Source organism: Sorghum bicolor, chromosome 9 (assembly GCF_000003195.3).
Source record: "Sorghum bicolor cultivar BTx623 chromosome 9, Sorghum_bicolor_NCBIv3, whole genome shotgun sequence".
In the NCBI taxonomy this organism is placed as follows: Eukaryota; Viridiplantae; Streptophyta; class Magnoliopsida; order Poales; family Poaceae; genus Sorghum; species Sorghum bicolor.
The window spans coordinates 39,831,097-39,851,152 of NC_012878.2; the positions used below are offsets into that span (position 1 = coordinate 39,831,097).

At 42.0% G+C, this 20,056-nt stretch overlaps 1 protein-coding gene across 12 annotated transcripts; it reads right to left on the reverse strand.

Moving 5' to 3' along the window:
* Positions 14,105 to 17,503, reverse strand: LOC110430575. Of its 12 annotated transcripts, XR_002447931.1 has the most exons (8): positions 16,722 to 17,473; positions 16,549 to 16,626; positions 16,346 to 16,446; positions 15,762 to 16,078; positions 15,567 to 15,642; positions 15,174 to 15,380; positions 14,494 to 14,559; positions 14,105 to 14,355 (listed from the first exon to the last, which is right to left on the reverse strand). XR_002447931.1 is itself a non-coding variant. In XM_021448370.1 (6 exons), exons 2-6 carry the CDS (start codon positions 16,392 to 16,394, stop codon positions 14,349 to 14,351), a joined length of 405 nt encoding a protein of 134 aa, XP_021304045.1. In that variant the 5' UTR covers positions 16,395 to 16,446; positions 16,549 to 17,465; the 3' UTR covers positions 14,105 to 14,348. The 12 variants fall into 12 exon arrangements, 2 of the variants coding, with proteins under 2 accessions (XP_021304045.1, XP_021304044.1); XR_002447926.1 differs by having other exon boundaries at positions 14,653 to 15,380; positions 15,762 to 16,446; positions 16,722 to 17,502; XR_002447929.1 differs by having other exon boundaries at positions 14,653 to 15,380; positions 16,549 to 17,500.

The window sequence follows — 20,056 nt, forward strand, 5'->3', positions numbered from 1 at the left end:
TTTTGGCCCAACCCTGCAGCAGCTACAGCCTAGCCCCCCTCCTTTCTCCCCCACCGCGTGGGCCACGGCCCACCCCGCACTGCAGCAGGCCGAGCCCAGCTCCACCTGCCCCTGCGCCCGCGCTTTCTCACTGACAGGCGGGACCCACCCGTCAGGCGGAGGTCACCGCTAACGTCCCGCTCGACTCGGTCGCGGACGGTGCCGCCGCCCCGGTTTCCACGCGCGCAAACCGAGGATCGCCTTCACCTATATAAGGGCACCCTGCAGCCGCCGCGCGCCTCCATAGGAACCCTAGTCGCCTTCAAACGCCGCCAAGAAGCCCCAGACCAAGCTTGAAGCCCCACCGCTCCGTCCCCGAAACCGGCCGTCGACGGGCTCGCCCCACCGCTGCCTCATCCGCCAAGGTGAGATGCTCTCCGAACTCGCGAAGGTGTGACGAACGCGTAGGTGCTCTCGGATTGATCTCTCTCCCTCCCTTCTGTGCACACGGCCTCGGTTATCTCTTTTATATTATGTACGTTATATATTTATGCATTGTCTTTTGATATTACCCCTTATTTGTAGCTATATGTGAGATTTGCCTTTTAAAACTCGCATATGGTGCATATCTGGTTTTGTCCTTAAAATCGGGTATTACAGCTTGTTACCAGTGTCACAAAGAGGGACATCACAAGAAGCATTGTCCAAAGAAGTACCTAGTTCGTGACTATGTTAATGGTAGATTGAACCATGTGGATCTGTGTACTGCTCGCGAAGCACAAAATGTGGTGTTTGGATCGATTCTAGTCAACTCAGCTCTTGCCACTGTTTTGTTTGACTCAGGTTCTTCACATTCTTTCATCTCAAACAAATGTGTTGCCGATCGTAAGATGCTTATGTTGGAAATGAAGAAACCCATACTGGTCAAATCACCAAGAGGGAAGATAAAAGCAACACACATGTGCCCAGAAGTTAGTCTTGGTATAAAAGGTGTAAATTTTGAGGTGAATCTTGTAGCTTTGGAACTGATGGAGATTGATATCGTCCTTGGAAGAGGATGGTTAACTGCTTGTCATGGAGAGATTGATTGTACCCAACACTCAGTATCCCTAACCACCCCATCAGGAGATAGATTTGTGTATGAAGGCACTCAACCTCACGTATCGACAACGAGGCAGTGTGAAAGAAATGTGGACCTTATACATAGGCAATATATTCTCAACATCTAATGTGAAGCAAGTTATATTAATGGACCTAGATGGATTTGAGCTAGTCAATAATGGTCTATGAAATCTGAAGTCAGTTATGTCTATTAGCTTATAAAGATTTTGTATTCAAGTCACTTGTAATCTTCTTTGTAAAATGAGACGTCTTGTTCATTGGACCTTATCATTCTTAAGCTTCCAATATGAGTAATGAGTTGTTTGACCAGATGTTCAGTCTATTTATGGTAACCGATGGAACCTTGGACAGCACATCGTGCTATCCCAACATCAGGTGGCAGTGTTTGCCTATGAAGCGATCTTAAGTATTCCATGCAGAATGAGTTGACAACCTTTGTGTAGTTCTCCCACACTTAGAATTCAGTTATGGAGACCACAAGGAAGCACCAAGTATCCAAGAAAGTGTGATGCCTATTGACTTATCAAAGCAAGGCATAAGAAACAAAAGTCCTAAGATAAGATTTATTTTTTCACCCTAGAATATATGATGGACTATCACGTGACAAAATGCAGAACCTGAAGGACAAATGTAAAACCATACCGATATATGGTCAATTTCACCGACCCCTTGGTTTGTTTTTCTGGGAAGCGTTCAAGAACTTTCTCCTCTATAAACTTTTCATCTTCTAGCTTAAATCGCACACCATCGCTGAGAAAATTAAGATAATTTCAATCTATCCTTTCCAATCGTTGTGTTGTTTCTCTCCCTATTTCTCAGAATCCCAAGAAGTGCAGTGTGATTGGACTGGTAATTTCTGAAGGAAATCTCTAAAGATCATTCTAATCTGATAAGATGAAGTTCTTGAATAGGAGTTTTGAAGTTAATCAAGCACTTGGTTTAAGTGGGGTAGCGGCAGTTAGATCATCATTCTCGAGGATCTCAGAACAAAAGATATGAAGAACTACAGGTTGGTCCTTATCGTTCTTGCAATGAGCCCTTATCATTTTTGTCAACGTGTGATCTTGGATCTTACATCACATAGGACTACAAATGATTAAGAGTGAAGACTTAAAAAAAATCTAAGTCTTTGTCAACTTTTGCTAATTCTTTATCCTTTCATCTACTATCTTATACATATCCGGAATCAAGGAAATTGCGAGCACTATAATATCTATCTTTATCTCCTATGTATCATCTCTTGTTAATATTGGCTTCTTGCCCTTGCACCTTATCATAATACAGGATTCAAAGATCAATATCTCATACGTTTATCTTTCCATGTCATCAGTCTTTATCATACTTTTTACCCTATGTCTATCTTTAATCCTTTGATCACATCTTGAAAGTCAAAAAAACTTTGGTGATCTACTTTATCTTCCTCTCAAGTCTCTCCAAATCTCGGGACGAGATTTATGTTAAGTGGGGTAGATCTATAACACTCCAAAAATTTTAATTTTAGATTGTTATTAGAAAACACTAAATTGAATAAGGATTTAAATTTTTTTCTAAAATATTCCAAGATTCATTTAATTATTGAATTCAAAAAGAGAGAAAAGTGTGGAATTTTAAAACTTATATACAGAAAAGTGAAGGGTGTTTTGTTTTGTTATTGTGTGCTTTGTGCCCTAGTTTTGTTTGGTTTGTCTTAGAAAAATGAATTTCAAATTTTCTAGCGAGCACGTTTAGGTCCTTTCGATTTTTGGAAAAATAAAACACTAAAAGTCCTTCTTGAAAACTAATTTATATTTGAGTTTAAAATAAATAAATAAAAAGGTGTTATTAGAAAATATGTTTTTGATAACAAAAGTAGTGAAGAAAATAAGTCCTAAAAATAATCTTAAATTAAGAAATTAAATTTTGGTTTATAAAGGTGTTGACAAATTTGGTTTAAACCCTTTTCAATAAAAAAAGACTTTTCCTTTCGCTTGGGCCGTCACCCTTTCATTTTGGCCCAACCCTGCAGCAGCTACAGCCTAGCCCCCCTCCTTTCTCCCCCACCGCGTGGGCCACGGCTCACCCCGCACTGCAGCAGGCCGAGCCCAGCTCCACCTGCCCCTGCGCCCGCGCTTTCTCACTGACAGGCGGGACCCACCCGTCAGGCAGAGGTCACCCCTAACCTTCCGCCCGACTCGGTCGCGGATGGCGCCGTCGCCCTGGTTTCCACGCGCGCAAATCGAGGATCGCCTTCACCTATATAAGGGCACCCTGCAGCCGCCACGCGCCTCCCTAGGAACCCTAGTCGAATCCCTTGATACATGCATGAAGTTTCATATTGATAGACCACTTCAACAACCTATTTGAAAGCACAAAAATTCAGGAAACTGATTTTTAGAACCAGGCTCAGATTTCAAGTCTATAATGCACATCACAGCTCAAGCTTACTTACCCTATCTGAGGCTGCAATGCAACCAAGGCCAGGCAGGACAAAAACTATGCCCACAAACAGAAGTTTAGGAGTAACCTGATTGCATTGCCTAGGGTTAGTTACAATAGTCATCATCATATTCTGAATTTCTAAACTACCACACTCATGTTGAGACAAGACTACATTTAGGCTAGATATCCAGTTCATACTACAGAGTGAAAGAACAAAAAAAAATTAGTATAGTTGCTATCAACAAATTTTCAGAAGAATACCATAAACTTTTCTAGGTAGGAATCATTCGTCAGTTCTCACCGGGCAGCGAGACCCGTGGATTAACTTGCTGGCAGCAGCGAGAAGACATTCACTTAGTTCAGACAAGTGCATTTTTGTTTGTGTGATCAACAGACTATACATTTAGGCTAGATATCCAGTTCATACTACAGAGTGAAAGAACAAAAAAAATTAGTATAGTTGCTATCAACAAATTTTCAGGAAAATACCATAAACATTTCTAGGTAGGAATCATTCATCAGTTCTCACCGGGCAGCGAGCAATTCAATTGCAACCTTCACATCTTGCACCACGCTTTCGCTAATTTCGCACACTACATAACTCTCTCTTCTTCAAAAGAAAACTACAGAAAATTTTTAGAGAACAATTGTTGACATAAAGTCAGAAAGTATATACCTCAAAATTTTAAGTCACCAAGACGGCTGAAGCTCAATTCTCATTTCCTGGCTTAACATCAACACCATTATGGTCAACGAAGCACAAGCATTTGATTTTTCATCCACAATGGTTCTCTGATGGTAAGATTGACATGGTTGCATTGTGGATCTCGTGGCTCCAAAGCAAGAGGGGCTAGAGTTAAGCGTTAATCATAGCCATGGTAGGTAGCTAATATTAGGGTTTGAGGATCTACACATCAGCATGCAGTGTACCACAGTGGACGAGGCCTGAGATGGCTGGGTTGTAGCCTGCACGCTGGGATTTAGCCGTCATCGCTGCCTGCACGCCATGAACCAGCCACCACCGCGGCCTGCACGCCACGAACCAGCCGCCGCCGCCTACGCAGCCGAAACCAGACGCCGCCGACGCCCGCGCACCTGAATCCCGCGACGGGGCCATCCATGGTGAGGCTCGGCCTCGCCCGGTGGCAGTCTCGTGTGGCCTAGCTCGGCGACAGCGGCGGCCAAGGGAGGTGCGCCCCAAACCAGCACAACAGCAGCTGCGGCCAGGGGGGCGGCGCCCCCAGCCACAGGGTCGCCCACGGCGGAGGCCCTGCCAGCCGCGGTTCTCCCCCCAATTCCGTGACCCAATCATCGAATCATGCATTGCTTACCTCGGATAAGACCATTGCCGCAACCCAAACCCTCGCCGTGGAGCCCCCATCTAGCCCCCCACCTGCAGCGCGGCCCAACCCACGCCGCCCTCATGCGGTTGCCATGTCCGGCGGCGCAGATCCACCCTGATGCGGATCTCGAAGGGAGAGATTGGATAGCGATGGGGAGAAGGGAGGTTGCGAGTTGCGACTTGGGAGCTCGCTTGCCGGTGATTGGGCTCGATCCCGCGACGTTGAGCGCGCGGGCGGGCGTGGGGATAGTTGGAAGCGGCTTCTAACATCTTAATCTCAAACGTTGGATTCCTAGTTGGTGTGTTGTGAGCCGTTGATTTTGAAAGAGGGACCCCGCGATGTTGAGCGCGCGGGCGGGCGTGGGGATACGTGGGCGTGGGGATAGTTGGAAGCGGCTTCTAACATCTTAATCTCAGACGTTGGATTCCTAGTTGGTGTGTTGTGAGCCGTTGATCTTGAAAGAGGAAGGTGACTTGATGAAGATTTCAATTATAGTAGAGATTTTTCATAAGCTTGAAAATTTTAAGACATACAAGACATGTACGTGTTTCACTGCTCAATCTGGCCCCTCCTTGATTTTGACCCGTGCTCCACCACTGATCTCAAACGCAGCCGTTCATGACTCGAGAAAAGTGACTATTTTAAATATTTATTAATCGCTCTACTTTATAATAAGGGAATATATTCAGGTAGACTCGATCCAATCCAAAGAAATTGAAGGGGATTGAGAGGGAATCTCGGAATCAAGGTTAACCGAATATATAAGCCATAAAGGTGTGCACTTACGTTTATATACCATTTCTTCTTTTTTTTTTCTCTCCTTTTATCATCTCTCGTTTACTCTCTCGCCACTATAGAGATGATAAAGCCGTGATCTTGTATGAGTGCGCATCTCGCTCCATTTTTGTTCTCTCTTCTCCGCGTATGTAAAAGATGGCACATAGGTGCTGTGCAAGTTTCTTATTGTACTTTTCGGATGTCAGTGCAAGGTGATTAACGTAAGGACACAGCTAGATTAGCACTGCTTTGAGCATCGCATTCGTTAGTTTAACTATGAATTAAAATATAATCATGCACCTCCATATATAAATAGGACTGCTGGAAGCTTCAAGTAAATCGTGCAGCTCTCGTAGTCAGTAATTACAACGTCTAAAATGTCTACTACCTCTGTCCTTAAATAGATCAATTCATAAATTAATCTTAGTTCTTTTCCTAAATTTGATCAATGTATATAAACAACGCAAAAATTAATAAAATCCCATTAGTATAATTAGATATACCTAAAATATATTTTCATAATAAACATATCCTGTTTCATAAATATTTATATTTTTTATAAACGTGATCAAACATATTTTTATTTAAAATTACATCATATCTAGATATAATAAAATTAATGCATTTAGAAAAGTTAAACATTTAAAACGGAGAGAGTGGTTTCAGAGAGTGAACCACTATTTTTTTTATTGAGAGGGAGCGAACCACTAATAAATTCCTCTGCTCTGGGACATTGGGGATAATCCCTGACGGGCCAGGCCATCGGCCACTGAAGCTTAATGGTTCACCTTCGGTTATTTGCTACCCACGTTGACCTGGCTCATGCAATTCACAACGGATGACTACAATTGGTCATTTCATTTTCTAACTAATATTAATATATTTTAATTTATTTTTTATATTCAGGTCATGCTCCTTTTTTTAGTATCTCTGGCTGTGGCTTTCATGTGCGACTTGTGCCAACGGATGACACGAGTGAAAGTGCAGCAACAGAGCTACTAGCAGAAAAATAACACTAATAGTTCCATTTACTCGGTGGAGAAAAAAAAAGCCCCACCATTTCCATGTCGCAATCTGCTACTCGGTTATGTAAAATCAGATCTGATAATGAGTCATCAATCAAAGGGCTAGCTTGTGATGTCATGGTTGAGAGCACTGGACTGACCAACCTACTACTAGTTAGGATATGTTTGGTTGGAGGTTTAAAGTTTAACAAGTAGAATGACATTTTCGTTTTATTTGTAATTAGTGTGTAATTTATGTACTGATTGGGCTTAAAAGATTCATCTCGTAAATTATTTTTTATCTATATTTTTAGTTTTATAAATAGTCTAAATTTAATATTTTATATATGTATCCAAATATTTGATGTGATAGAAGTTAACAACGCTAACCAAACAGAGTCTTAATCGATTCTTGACCAGCAAGCTGACGTGTGAACGGCGTCAAAGTCAGTGAGATACTCCTCCAATAGGGTCGAGCCCCTCTTCTGCCATTGCTTTTGCCACAAGACTATCAGCGCCCCCAGCAGGTCAATGACCACCATCTTGTATTATGTGGATGATTTCTTTTAATCATTTTCGAAAGAAGAAGCAACTAACGTAATGGCGCAATAGAATGGAAGCTTCTATCTGTGTTCGTTTTCTTTTCCACCCTCAGGGGGACGAACGGGTCAAAAGGTTCGTTAGCGCGCTGGCGAAAGAGCCTTTATAGAAGATGGAGCCGGACCCAAAAAATACGTGACCTCAGTCAATTTTTGCAACCCGACGCTACTATGATCTCATTTTAAGCATGCATCTAGTATTAAATATAAATAAAAATAATTAATTACATAATTTATCGGTAATTTATAAAATAAATGTTTTAACCTAATTAAATTATAATTAAATAATAATGATTAAATATAAATAAAACAGTTATAATAGCTAATGCTAAATTTTTTTCACCAACTGTATGCTACAGATTTCTTCGTTCCTCAGGTATTGCAGGGCATGCGCACTAACGGTGGCAGCCCTACGAGTCTATGACCATAGGTCATGTGCCTACAAATGCAAATTTCGTGGCTTTAGGAGTTGTTTAGTTTCCGAAAAATTTTGTAAAATTTTTCAGATTCTTCGTCACATCAAATCTTTAGACACATGCATAGGGTATTAAATATAGACGAAAATAAAAACTAATTGCACAGTTTAGTCGGAATTGACGAGACGAATCTTTTGAGCCTAGTTAGTTCATGATTGAATAATATTTGTTAAATACAAACGAAAGTGCTACTATTCCTATTTTGTAAAAATTTTTGAAACTAAAAGAGCCTGCCACTACTAGCGTGTGCAAATGACAAGAGACAGTGAGAGGATATTCTAAAAACCTTTTAGTACCTATGTACAGTGGCGGACGGACGGGGGGCTGGCGTGGCTGCAGCCCCCCTCGTGGGCCAAAATTGCTTGGAGCAAGTCTTCAGCCCGGCCCAAAAATTGTTGACCTCAAAAAAAAACTCATTCGCACGCACACTGCACGCACGCATCCGGCCGCTCGCATCCGCACGCATTCGACGCCCACACGGTCGCTCGCATCCACCGCTGTGATGCCCGCTCTACCGCCGCCGCCGCCATTGCTGCCTGGTGCCCCGGCCGGCCGGCTATTCTCTCTGCGCGGCTCTTCCTCTGCCCCTCCCCTCTCCGCGCGGCTGCCACCGGCCACCGCTGCTCCACAGACCGCGCCGCCGCGCCGACCGCCGGGACAGCGAGGGAGGCCAGCCGGCAGCCAGCCAGCCAGCGGCCAGGCCAGGCGCGGGGCGCCCACCAGCGCGGCGCACGGCAACGCCACCCGGCCAGCCGCCAGAGCCAGGTAGGCAGCCAGTCAGCCCTAGCGTTAGGGATTGTGCGAGCAAGGTGAGAAGATCCCTCTGTTTTTTTTCATTACTGAATACTGACTAGATTTAGATTCAGGCCATTACTGATTTACTGATTGGTTTGAATTTATAGAATGGAAAAATATTTTTCTAAGAAAGATGATTCCAGTAAAGAGAGCAACTGTTGAAAGAGCTTCTCTGCTATGAATATTATCAAGACCGATAGGAGAAATAAGATGAATGATGATTGGATGAATGATAGCATGATATGTTATATTGAGCGGGATTTGTTTGTATCTATTGAAGATGACAAAATTTTGGAGCGCTTTCAGGGCATAAGAAATCGCAAGATAAACTGCCACGCAAGGTCCCAAGGTGTGTATTGTTTTAATACTTTTCTTTTTGCTTGTTATCTTGATTATTGAAAAAGTATATGACATTTGCAAATTATGTAGCATTGAGGGTGGCGGTTCAAGTGGTGTCAATTCTTAAGCTGGAAGACTCCTTGTATTTGGTACTTTTCTATCCTTAATTCTATGTATCTTTGACTTTAACTACTTTGAATCCATGAACCACACTCACAACCATATATAGCAGTTTAGCAAGATCAGAATTGTTTTCTAATAAGATTACAAGTAGGCTTATTGTATTTTTGATAAATATTTTTTAGATGAAAGAAGGATATAAAAATGATGACCGATTGACTTCACAATTATATATGCTAACAAATGTTTGTAGGACCTGAGGTAAAAAAATCATTCTCTAGGGATCAGAATACAAGGCTATTCTAGCAAACATTTCCTCAAGTGTCCAAATTCTAGAATCTGAAGTTCTAACTCATACAAATGGAGTGTTGATCTATATGTGTTTATTCTATGATTTTCAGATTTCATTGGTTATAGGTATATGTTCTTGTGATCAAGTTACATTCGCAAGTACAACAAGGTCTAACATATGTGGACACCTGGATTTTTAGTTGTAGCAAAAGTAAATTCTCCCGCCTGAATTTTCTTTTGCATTCTAACTGAAGACGAATATGTTTCAAACTGAAAATGAATATGGACCCTTCCTATGTTTTTTTCCCTAGGCTTAGATGAGGCAAAATTTCATCTTATGATAGATCTATCCCATTCTTCCTAGAATTAGAAAAAAATCAATAGTTAACTGAATAGTAGATCTAGGGACTAGGGTGTTCTACATTTGCTCTGCTCACCTTGCCTGAAACCACCGAGGGGCAGGGTTGTTCGCACTGCAGAAGGGGCGCCGCCGGTGGCTGGCTCCTTCGCACTGGGGCTCTAGGAGGAGGCAGCAACAGGCCACAACCCGTTCAAGGGGCAGCACCGCAGGCGAAAGTGCATGAGCCGGGGCGAGCTGCTATGGGGAGAGGAAGGGGGCAAGGGCGAGCCGGCTAGAGTGGGGAAGGTCAGAGGTGGCGCCGTCACCGGAGCAGCCAAGCACGGCGAGCTGTGCTACGGCGCGGAGCAGCCAGCGAAAATAAAGATGAGGCAGCCATACTCTTCTTATTTTCTTAACTCAATTTAACGCAGTTAGTATAAAAAAGTAAAGGATACAAATAATTAGCAACATAGAACTAGTCCAGTGGTAAACGTCTTTCTACTCAGACCTGAAGTCCCAGGTTTGATTCTCACAAATGGCAATGCATTTTGCACATTTTAACTTAGATCGCCAGGTGGGTCCCACCTTTCTTATTACCCTCATCCCACCTTATTTTTTTAGTATTATATCTATCCACCTAAGAGCTATGTAGGCGGCCACGTCACTGCCATGTTGGATGTTGTATCTATGACCAAATTAAGTCAATTGTCATGGATTTATAAATAAGTTGTCATACTACTCCATGATGTTCAACAATGACGAAAATTAAACTAGCCATCATGGTTGAATCACCACTGGATTGGATCGTCACAGATAGTACAATTTTATAATGATTTTTGAGAACGTCATGAGAAAACGTCATGTAAAGTATTATTTCTTGTAGTGAACACTTAGAAATTACAACGTCTAAAATGTCTACTACCTCCGTCCTTAAATAGATCAATTCACAAACTAATCTTAGTTCTTTTCCTACATTTGATCAATGTATAAAAACAACACAAAAATTTATAAAATCCCATTAGTATAATTGGATATACCTAAAATATATTTTTCATAATTACGTATCCTGTTCTATAAATATTTATATTTGTTTATAAACTTGATCAAACATATTTTTTATTTAAAATTACATCATATCTAGATATAATAAAATTAATGTATTTAGAAAAGTTAAACATTTGAAACGGAGAGAGTGGTTTCAGAGAGTGAACCACTATTTTTTTTTTTGAGAGGGAGCGAACCACTAATAAATTCCTCTGCTCTGGGACATTGGGGATAATCCCTGACGGGCCAGGCCATCGGCCACTGAAGCCTAATGGTTCCCCTTCGGTTACTTGCTACCCACGTTGACCAGGCTCATGCAATTCACAACGGATGACTACAATTGGTCATTTCATTTTCTAACTAATATATTAATATATTTTAATTTATTTTTTATATTCAGGTCATGCTTCTTTTTTTAGTATCTCTGGCTGTGGCTTTCATGTGCGACTTGTGCCAACGGATGACACGATAGGTTTGAAACAGACACTATAAATATATAATAAAAAACAATTGTGTATGGAACTCAGAAAGGCGGTAAGCCATAGTCAGTATTCTAGTGAAAGTGCAGCAACAGAGCTACTAGCAGAAAAATAACACTAAGGGCATCTCCAAAGGCTTTGGCAAATTGACTTGGCATTTGTTGTTGTTTATAAACTCCTATAACAAAATGCAAAGGATAAAAATAGGACATCTCCAAGGGAATTGGCATTTGGAATTGGCAAAGGATAAAAATAGGAGGTCTCCACGTGCGCGCGCTTTCCTCACGTGTGACTTTGCTCGCGCGATCAGGTTTGCAAAGCCGTCCACAGCTTGGTATTTTTGCCAAGTTTGCTCCCTTATTTGCCAAGTTGGCCAAATTGCAAACTCCAAATGCAAAACCGTTGGATACCTCTTTTGGAGTTTTTGGCAAATTACTCGAATGCAAACCTCAAATGCAAAACCTTGAAGATACTCTAATAGTTCAATTTACTCGGTGGAGAAAAAAAAAAAGCCCCACCATTTCCATGTCGCAATCTGCTACTCGGTTATGTAAAATCAGATCTCATAATGAGTCATCAATCAAAGGGCTAGCTTGTGATGTCAGGGGTGAGAGCACTGGACTGACCGACCTACTACTAGTTAGGATATGTTTGGTTGGAGGTTTAAAGTTTAATAGGTACAATGATATTTTTGTTTTATTTGATAATTAATGTAATTTATGTATTGATTAGATTTAAAAGATTCATCTCGTCAATTATTCTCTATTTGTATTTTTAATTTTGTAAATAATCTATATTTAATACTCGAAGTGATGGAAGTTAAAGTTTAACAACACCACTCTTAGGCCGTGTTTAGTTACCAAATATTTTGCAAAATCGCTACAGTAAGTGTTTTGTTGGTATGTGACAAATATTGTCCAATCATAGACTAACTAGACTTAAAAGATTCGTCTCGTATATTTCGATCAAACTATGCAGTTAGTTTTTATTTTTATCTATATTTAATACTCCATGTATGCATTTAAAGATTTGATGTGACGGAGAATCTTGAAAAAATTTGAGTTTTGGGGTGAAAAATTTTAAGGCCTTAATCGATTCTTGACCAGCAAGCTGACGTGTGAACGGCGTCGAAGTCAGTGAGATACTTCTCCAATAGGGTCAAGCCCCTCTTCTACCGAACCTGCCATTGCTTTTGCCACGAGACTATCAGCGCCCCCAGCAGGTCAATGACCACCATCTTGTATTCTGTGGATGATTTCTTTTAATCTTTTTCGAAAGAAGAAGCAACTAACGTAATGGCGTAATAGAATGGAAGCTTCTATCTGTTCGTTTTCTTTTCCACCCTCAGGGGGGCGAACGGGTCAAAAGGTTCGTTAGAGCAACTACAGAGCCCCTACTTCTAATTTAGGTGCTCTCCCTATTTCTTGGAATTCAATTTTTTTCTTTAGCTCCAACAGTAGCACCCAAATTTGGACCCCTAAACCTATTTCAATGAGAATAACAGAAGAGACCCATTCGTTATTGTCTTTTTCTTCTTCCTCTTTCTTCTTCATTTGGATAGAAACACAATTAGAGTATTGAGCCGTTTACCATAGGGTGTCATGCACATGCAAGGGAAGAGAGAGAGGGAGCATACGCTGGGGCTAGGACACGCGATGGAGGATGGAGGCTGTCTTGTTGGGCCAACATGAATGGGTCTGGGGGAGAAATATAGGTGCCCAGCCAAATATAGGGTCTAGAGTAGAGGCCCTGTTGAAGTAATGTTTTTAGCTTGGGCACCCATATTTAGCTATTGGGGCTTGAGTAGGGGCCCTGCTGGAGTTGCTCTTAGCGTACTGGCGAAAGAGCCTTTCTAGAAGATGGAGCCGGACCCAAAAAGCACGTGACGCCAGTCAATTTTTACAACCCGACGCTACTGTGATCTCATTTTAAGCATGTACGTAACATTAAATATAAATAAAAATAACCAATTATATAATTTGTTAGTAATTTATAAAATAAATATTTTTAAACTTAATTAATTTATAATTAAATAATAATTATTAAATATAAATAAAAATATTATACTAGGTAATGCTAAATTTTTTCGCCAACTGTATGCTTCAGATTCCTTGGTTTCTTGCATGCGCACTAACGGTGGCAGCCCTACGAGTCTATGACCATAGGTCATGTGCCTACAAATGCAAATTTCGTGGCTTTAGAGCCTGCCACTGCTAGCGTGTGCAAATGACATGAGACAGCGAGAGGATCTTCTAAAAACCTTTTAGTACCTATGTACCATTATAAAATATCAGAATTCCTTCTATACAACCAGAATCTTTTGAGGTTCTGCACGTGTTACCAACCATCCTTGTAAACCAATTTTCTATGTATGGTTAGCACTTTAAAATGAAGGACATTTTTAGGTGTGGTTGGAAACGCCACCAACCTATAAAATTGAATGTGTAGGAAGAGTCCACTTTGAAACCATTTATAGAGGCAATTGGTGATATAACTACGTACAAAAAAAAAAGTGAGACACGCCCAAAATTTTTTGTGTGCTAGTGCAATAAAGCAAACATTGTAAAGAATGTACCTATTAAAGTAGTTTTGTACTATGTGGAGTGGCTACTTAGTATTTTTTGGTTCCAAATTATAAGTTATTTTAACTTTGTGCTAACTCTGAGGTCAATATTCTTTAGTTTCGGGGCTTAGAGCCTGCCACTACTAGCGCGCCTACCAATGTGTGCAAATGATGTGAGATAGTGAGAGGGATATACCAAGATCCTTTTCATGTGTGTGTCATTATACTAGTATGAGCCGCGCGCATTTGCGCGCGTATATTTGTGTAATGATAATTTTGAATGTAACTATAAAAATGTTTCAAGGAGATAGTGTTGTCTAATTATATGTTTTGAATAGACATGTAAACTAAAATAGATTTTAGTGATAGTTATAAGTAGTTATTAAAGCGGCGATAGTTGGATGTACAAAGATAATGGTAAAACATCAGAAATAAGTAATTAGCAAAAAAAATATTAGTAGGTTGTTGATTATAGTTTACAAAGGTCTTTTACAGTGCTAAACTGATATAACATATGAGGTTGACTGGTTTGGTAGCTAAGATTGTTGGGGCTTGGTTCTGCATCTTGTACTGAGCTCCAAATTGATCAATAATTCATGCTTCGGTCTGATTCGAATCCACATTCATGGTCGCTTGAGTTGTGTATTGGTGAGAAGTTTTCAATATCTGCAATACAGAAATATTTGTATTATTTAATTTTTATTGGGAAATTTGTTACGGTTTGAAGTAGTATGTTCTATATGTTTGTTTGTTTTATGTATATGTCACTATCTGATAAATGGATTGTAAGTGTATGTATTATACCTGTGTAGTGATGTTTTGAGGTTGCCTCGTCGTCTGGGCGTGGGCTGTAGCATTCCTCCATGAAACCTGTTTGTTTGTTTTGGGGAAATAATATGTAAGTAAGTATGCAATCTAGATAGGAGATCCAAAGGATGTTTTTGCATTGAGATGTGAAGTTACCTAGTCTGATTGGTTGTTCTAATTGTTCATGACAAGAAGTTCCAGTATGCTGATTGTTGATCTCAATTATTTCATACAAGATAGGCCAAATATTAAATAAGAGCTTGCCATCTAGCATTCTCTTGATGCCTATAGCTGCTGTAGGTGGAATTACATCAAGGCAGTGTGTTTTTGCAAAGACAATGTATCTGTGGTTGGTGGGATTTAGTATGATTTCTTGCACTATGGCTAATTTGTCTAGTAGCGTGTTGACTGTTGTATGAGTGCATAGATGCGGTGGAATGCCAGATATCTGAATCTGTATGTGTCTAGGTGGTTTGCCTAAATTGCGTGCATAGGTATTATGATCAAAGTTGGATAGGCCTGTTAAGTGTTGATAGGCTAGGGTAGCAATGGAGCCATATTCTGGATTCCAAGGTATAAGATTTGCGCTGACAGGATTCATGTTTAGATATCATATAGATAACATGCTTTTGCGAGTAGTATGTGAATGTATTTGGAGTAAGAAATTTGATTCATACTGCGATATATCATCGATGGCAATGGATGCTCCAAATTGAGACTGAATAGCTGTCCGGATAGTTTGAGGAGTAATGTTCCATGATCCGTGGTGTGGTAATCTTGCAATTATAATCTGTTGTAGCTGGTTCATTCTTGATCTGATGTAATGGTCTTCTTCGATGATGGTAAGATTGGAGTATTTGAACCTATCCATGGTGCAGCTGGATCTGTTCATACAAGAAATTTTGGATCAGTTTTAATTATTGTTAATATTATTCTTATTATTATTATTTTTAGGAAAATGATGTGCTATATTGTGGCTGCAGTAAAGATTGTCATATTTGTTTGACTGGTAATGAAACTTAATAGAATTTGTAATAGTGTGTCAAGCTTTGTAAAATAAATATGCATACCTTGTAATTGGAGGTCTGATGTAGTTGTGAGAGGCGATTGGTGAACTGAGGCTGATAAATACGTCGGTGTATGGATCTGTTAGTTCGTACACAATATAGTCAAAGCAAGATTGGTATGGAAGAGTCAGTTTTTTTTATAAAAAAAATAGCAGATTGGAAGTATATATTTGTGAATATAGATATTGTACGGCTTACCTCAGCTGACGAAACTTGAATGTGTTGTATAGCAACGAACTAAGGTAGCAGAAGATTAGGATTTCGGTGTTGAGTAGGTTTTGGTGTTTGTTGTGTTGCCGATAGGTTGATATACTGCCTGGATTCTATCTGTTCGGTTAGATTTATGCTGTGTTGGCCATGAATCTTGGGATGTCGTAGTGGAAATTCAGGGGGGATTCATCCCTGATGATTGTGAGAGGCGGTCGTGGGACATTCCTGGACTTTCTAAGTCTACAAATCCCGAATTCTAGACAAGAGGAACAGGGCAACTGCCATCCAGCTGTACAATTTTTGAACTGAAGACAAGAGGAACAGGGCACGCATTATCATGTCTTAGTTGACATTATCATATATAAACCGACTTCGCATACACAGTAAACAGGATGGCAAGGCACAAACAAACATGAGAGGCAACCAAAATTCACAATTATATTCCATAGAATGTATGACGGCATTAAGTAGAATAAAGGTATAATTGCAGCAGACATACCCATAAGAACCAAGAGAAGTAGGTCAATCAAATTTATTCAGCATAGAACTGAAGCAAGTCATTCGAATCTAACCTGGGACAGAAGAATAGGCCAACACAGGAAGCCGCAGGCAACAACACATATGCACCAAAACAATCACGCAGTAATTAACACAGAAGGCAGATCACCATTAACTGGCATAACAAAATTTCATGAGTAACAACACGAACAGCATTATTCAGCAGACTAAGTATAGCAGAAAATAAAAAGCACAAGCACAATGTACGATAGGTCACCTGCAGAGGATGATAATTAACTTTTTTTAATTCTATACTGCTCAGAACACAGCCACGCAGTACAATCTGTGATAGGTACTGGACAAATAGTAAAACCCGGAACATCAGGTCGAAGCACAACAGATAAGTGTTCTGAATAGACACTAAACTATACATAACAGAAGAAGATTCACCAGTTCAAGAGTCTGATGCAGCGAAGCAAGGCAAAGGAAGCGGAGCAAGATTGGGGAATTACGCTACCGCGGGAATGCCGCGGGGAGCAGGCCAACGCCGCCGGCAGGAAACAGTACCAGAAGCCGAACAGCAGAACACCAAAATCGAAGAAGAAGAGTAAGTCGCCGGAGACCACGGAGTCGAGGTCGGAGCCACAACCAACGGCACCGAAGACGCGACAGTTAGCGCGGGCGACGGCGGAGTCGAGGTCGCAGGCGAGTGGCAGCAACGCCAAGAAGACAACAGGAACGACGCAGGCGAAGAATGAGGTGCCCGGCGCCCCGCGGTCGCGGCCGAGGGCCCGAGCGCCGCAAGCAGAGATGCGAGGGTTAACACCAGCGACGGCGGGGTCGAGGTCGGAGGCGCGAGCGGCGGCAGCGGAGGTGTGGAAATTAGGAAGACGAGGGGACGAAGGCAGGCGAAGGAAGGGAAATAATATTAAGGCTACGACTGTGTTAATGAGGCCCGGGAAGGAAGGACAGTGTCGATTAATGAGGCCCGGGAAGGACAGTGTCGAGCAGCCCCGGCTCTACAGATTCCGGGACACGTGTCAAGCCATTAGAATTAAAAGTGACGTGGCCACTTCAAGAGATCAGGGAGCAACATGAAATTAAAGAAGTTAAAAAGACCAAAGTTCTAGACTTACAGCCGCAACAAATTTTTTCTCTACATATCAGTGATTTTAATAGTGAAGGGGGCAAAACTAGACGTGAATTGACCATATTGCCAATAATCATAATCCATTGGTTGTCTTGCCCCCAAGAACTCCCACCACGAGTGCTATATCATAAAGGGTACGAGTTGCCCCCAAGAACTCCCACCTCAAAAGATTCCACTTTCGAGAATAGACAAACCCTAGATCACAATTGCGGGTACCAAACGAACACTACTACAATAATTTTAACGGAGGCGGGTAAAAATCACTTAACCGAGGCGTTTTGACCAACCGCCTCGGATGAAAGGTCACGGTTAATGGGACCTTTTCCGAGGCGGTTTAATACCCACCTCGGTTAATAATAAAAAAATAAAAAAAAATCCACATACAAGCCTGGCGAGCCCATCCTCGGGCCCGCTGAGCCCGTCCACGCACTACCAACATCGCCGCTCGCCCTGGTGTGCAGCGTGGTGGTCACCATGGTGGGTCTGACATCGTGCAGGCCTGTCCCCAGGATGTTGTTGCCCTGCAGCCGGATCCAACATTGTCGCTCGCCCTGTTGTGGTTGCCCTGCAGCCGGATCCGGCCTCTGGTCGCCGGGATCCGGGCGTCACCGCCTGGATTCACCCCCTAGGGACAGGCCCATACTGCATCCGCCGCCGGGAGGTGGGTCGTGCGGCAGCTGCCCGCTGTGAACGCACGGGGGAGGTGACGAAGAAGAGGTGAACGAAGGTGCGCCGCCGCCCGCTGCGAACTCATCGCCCACACACCGAAGAGGTGGAAGAAGGGGCACTCAGATCCGGCTTCACCACCAGATCTGCACGGGAGGGTCGCCGTCGCCAGAGGAAAGGGCCGCACCACTGGTGGATCCATTGGAGGAGGGCCAGGCCCCACACGTCGCCGGTGCTGGAGGTGAGCCGAGCCGCTGGCACTGGAGGTGAGGGCGAGCGTCGACGCTGGATAGACGGAGCGTGTCACGAGAGAGAGAGAGAGAGAGAGAAAGCAGAGGGTCACGAGAGAGAGAAAGCAGAGCGCCGGGGGTGACCGCGCCTGAGTGGGAGAGGAGATGTGAGTGGAAACCCTAGCTTCTATTTTTATACATGCTCGTGTTTATCGGGCCTTGTCTGGGCTGTTTGGGCCTCGGCTCTTTTATCCGAGGCGGGCCTTTTAGGAGGTCCGTCTCCAAAAATAGAGGCATTTTTGGTGGCGGGGCAATTATAAGGCCCGCCTTGGTTAATAGATTTCCTCCGTAAATCAATTTTGCGAGACGGTTATTCTAACCGCCTTGGTTAATAAAAAATGACCGTCTCGATTAATTCGAGACATTAACCAAGGCGGTTTAAAACCCTGCCCGTCTCCGAGGCTATTTTCAAAAGGTCACGATTAATCTTTTCTGTAGTAGTGGAAGGGTGGTTGACGTGCGAGCAATGGTGAGCAAGTGTTGGCTTGAGTGTGGGGGAGGCATCATACGTGGCAGGCTAGACATTAGCATGCAGCTACGCCCTTCATGCATGAGGTAGATGGCTCGTGGGGCGCACATGGGGGAGGCGTATAGTCAGACAGGGTCTCCTATAGCCAGATAGGTTGTGGGTCTCGCATGAGTCTAGCTCCGCGAGCGGCCTACGAGGCTAAGGAACAGTGGACAGGGGGATTTGGCGCGGTTTTAGAAAGGATGGTGGACATGTGACTAGCTTGGCTTCAATTGCATTGTTAGTACCATGCTTGGGATGGGATTTCAACCGCATAGATGTGAGTAAACTTTGTGTTGTTCATATGTAGGATACTAAGACTAGCATTGTGCTTGCAGCACCTGAACAAAGGATGGTCTTTCTAGTTCTAACTTGTTGCAGATCTATCAAACAAAAGGAAGAATAAATCATCCTCATGAACTGGTGTGAACAAACAAAAGAGCAACTCTAGTACTTCAACTGCCGATGCCCGTGACTGTTCTGTGGGGTAAGCAAATTCCACCCTATATTTGTCTTTTCATCACTTTAATAGGTTAATTAATTGTTTTTAGCTAATTCCTTCCTATATTTATCTTTTCACCACTTTAAAGGTTAAATAGTTGTTTCTACTCATTTTTTCTTTTTTTTTTCATCCAAAAGATCTAGAACAAGATCAAATCATTTAGATCCTTTGCCTTTTTTTATTACGTAGCCTTCTGGATCAAGTTTGCAGCACACAACTACAGGGAGCACAAGTGACCAGCAACACCAAAAGATGAAGGTCACTGCGAAGAAGGATTATAATGAGAAGAAAAATTGTGATGCCTTGCATTGGGTACTCCAGCCATGGAAACCTATATAGCAATGTCCTTACTGCATAACCTCTTGGCTCATGTGAGTCCCCTACCACCACATCACACACACTTGTATCCAAGTATATGATGCTATTCTTTTGTATTAACTTCCATAAATCTTGTTTGAACGTCTAGGGACCTAAATAAACTAAAATGAAAAAAAAAGATTTAAGATATCGAGCACTACAACTTTGGTATACCATATGTCTCCATGAGAGGCCATTTGATAAATTCAAAGAAAATGAATTTAAAAATTTGACAACTTAAAATATATATTTAGAACTAAAAATGATCTCAAATGAAAAACTTGTCAACTACAAAGTTGTAGATCTTGTTGA

Excerpts from the sequence above, each read along its gene's own strand:
- LOC110430575 (XM_021448369.1), bottom strand. The coding sequence starts at position 16,394 with ATGTGTTGTTGCCTGCGGCTTCCTGTGTTGGCCTATTCTTCTGTCCCA. Across the intron at positions 15,643-16,345 it reads GGCCTATTCTTCTGTCCCAG|ATCCATACACCGACGTATTT; the intron begins GTTAGATTCGAA and ends ACGAACTAACAG. Across the intron at positions 14,560-15,173 it reads GCCATCGATGATATATCGCA|GTTTCATGGAGGAATGCTAC; the intron begins GTATGAATCAAA and ends ACAAACAAACAG.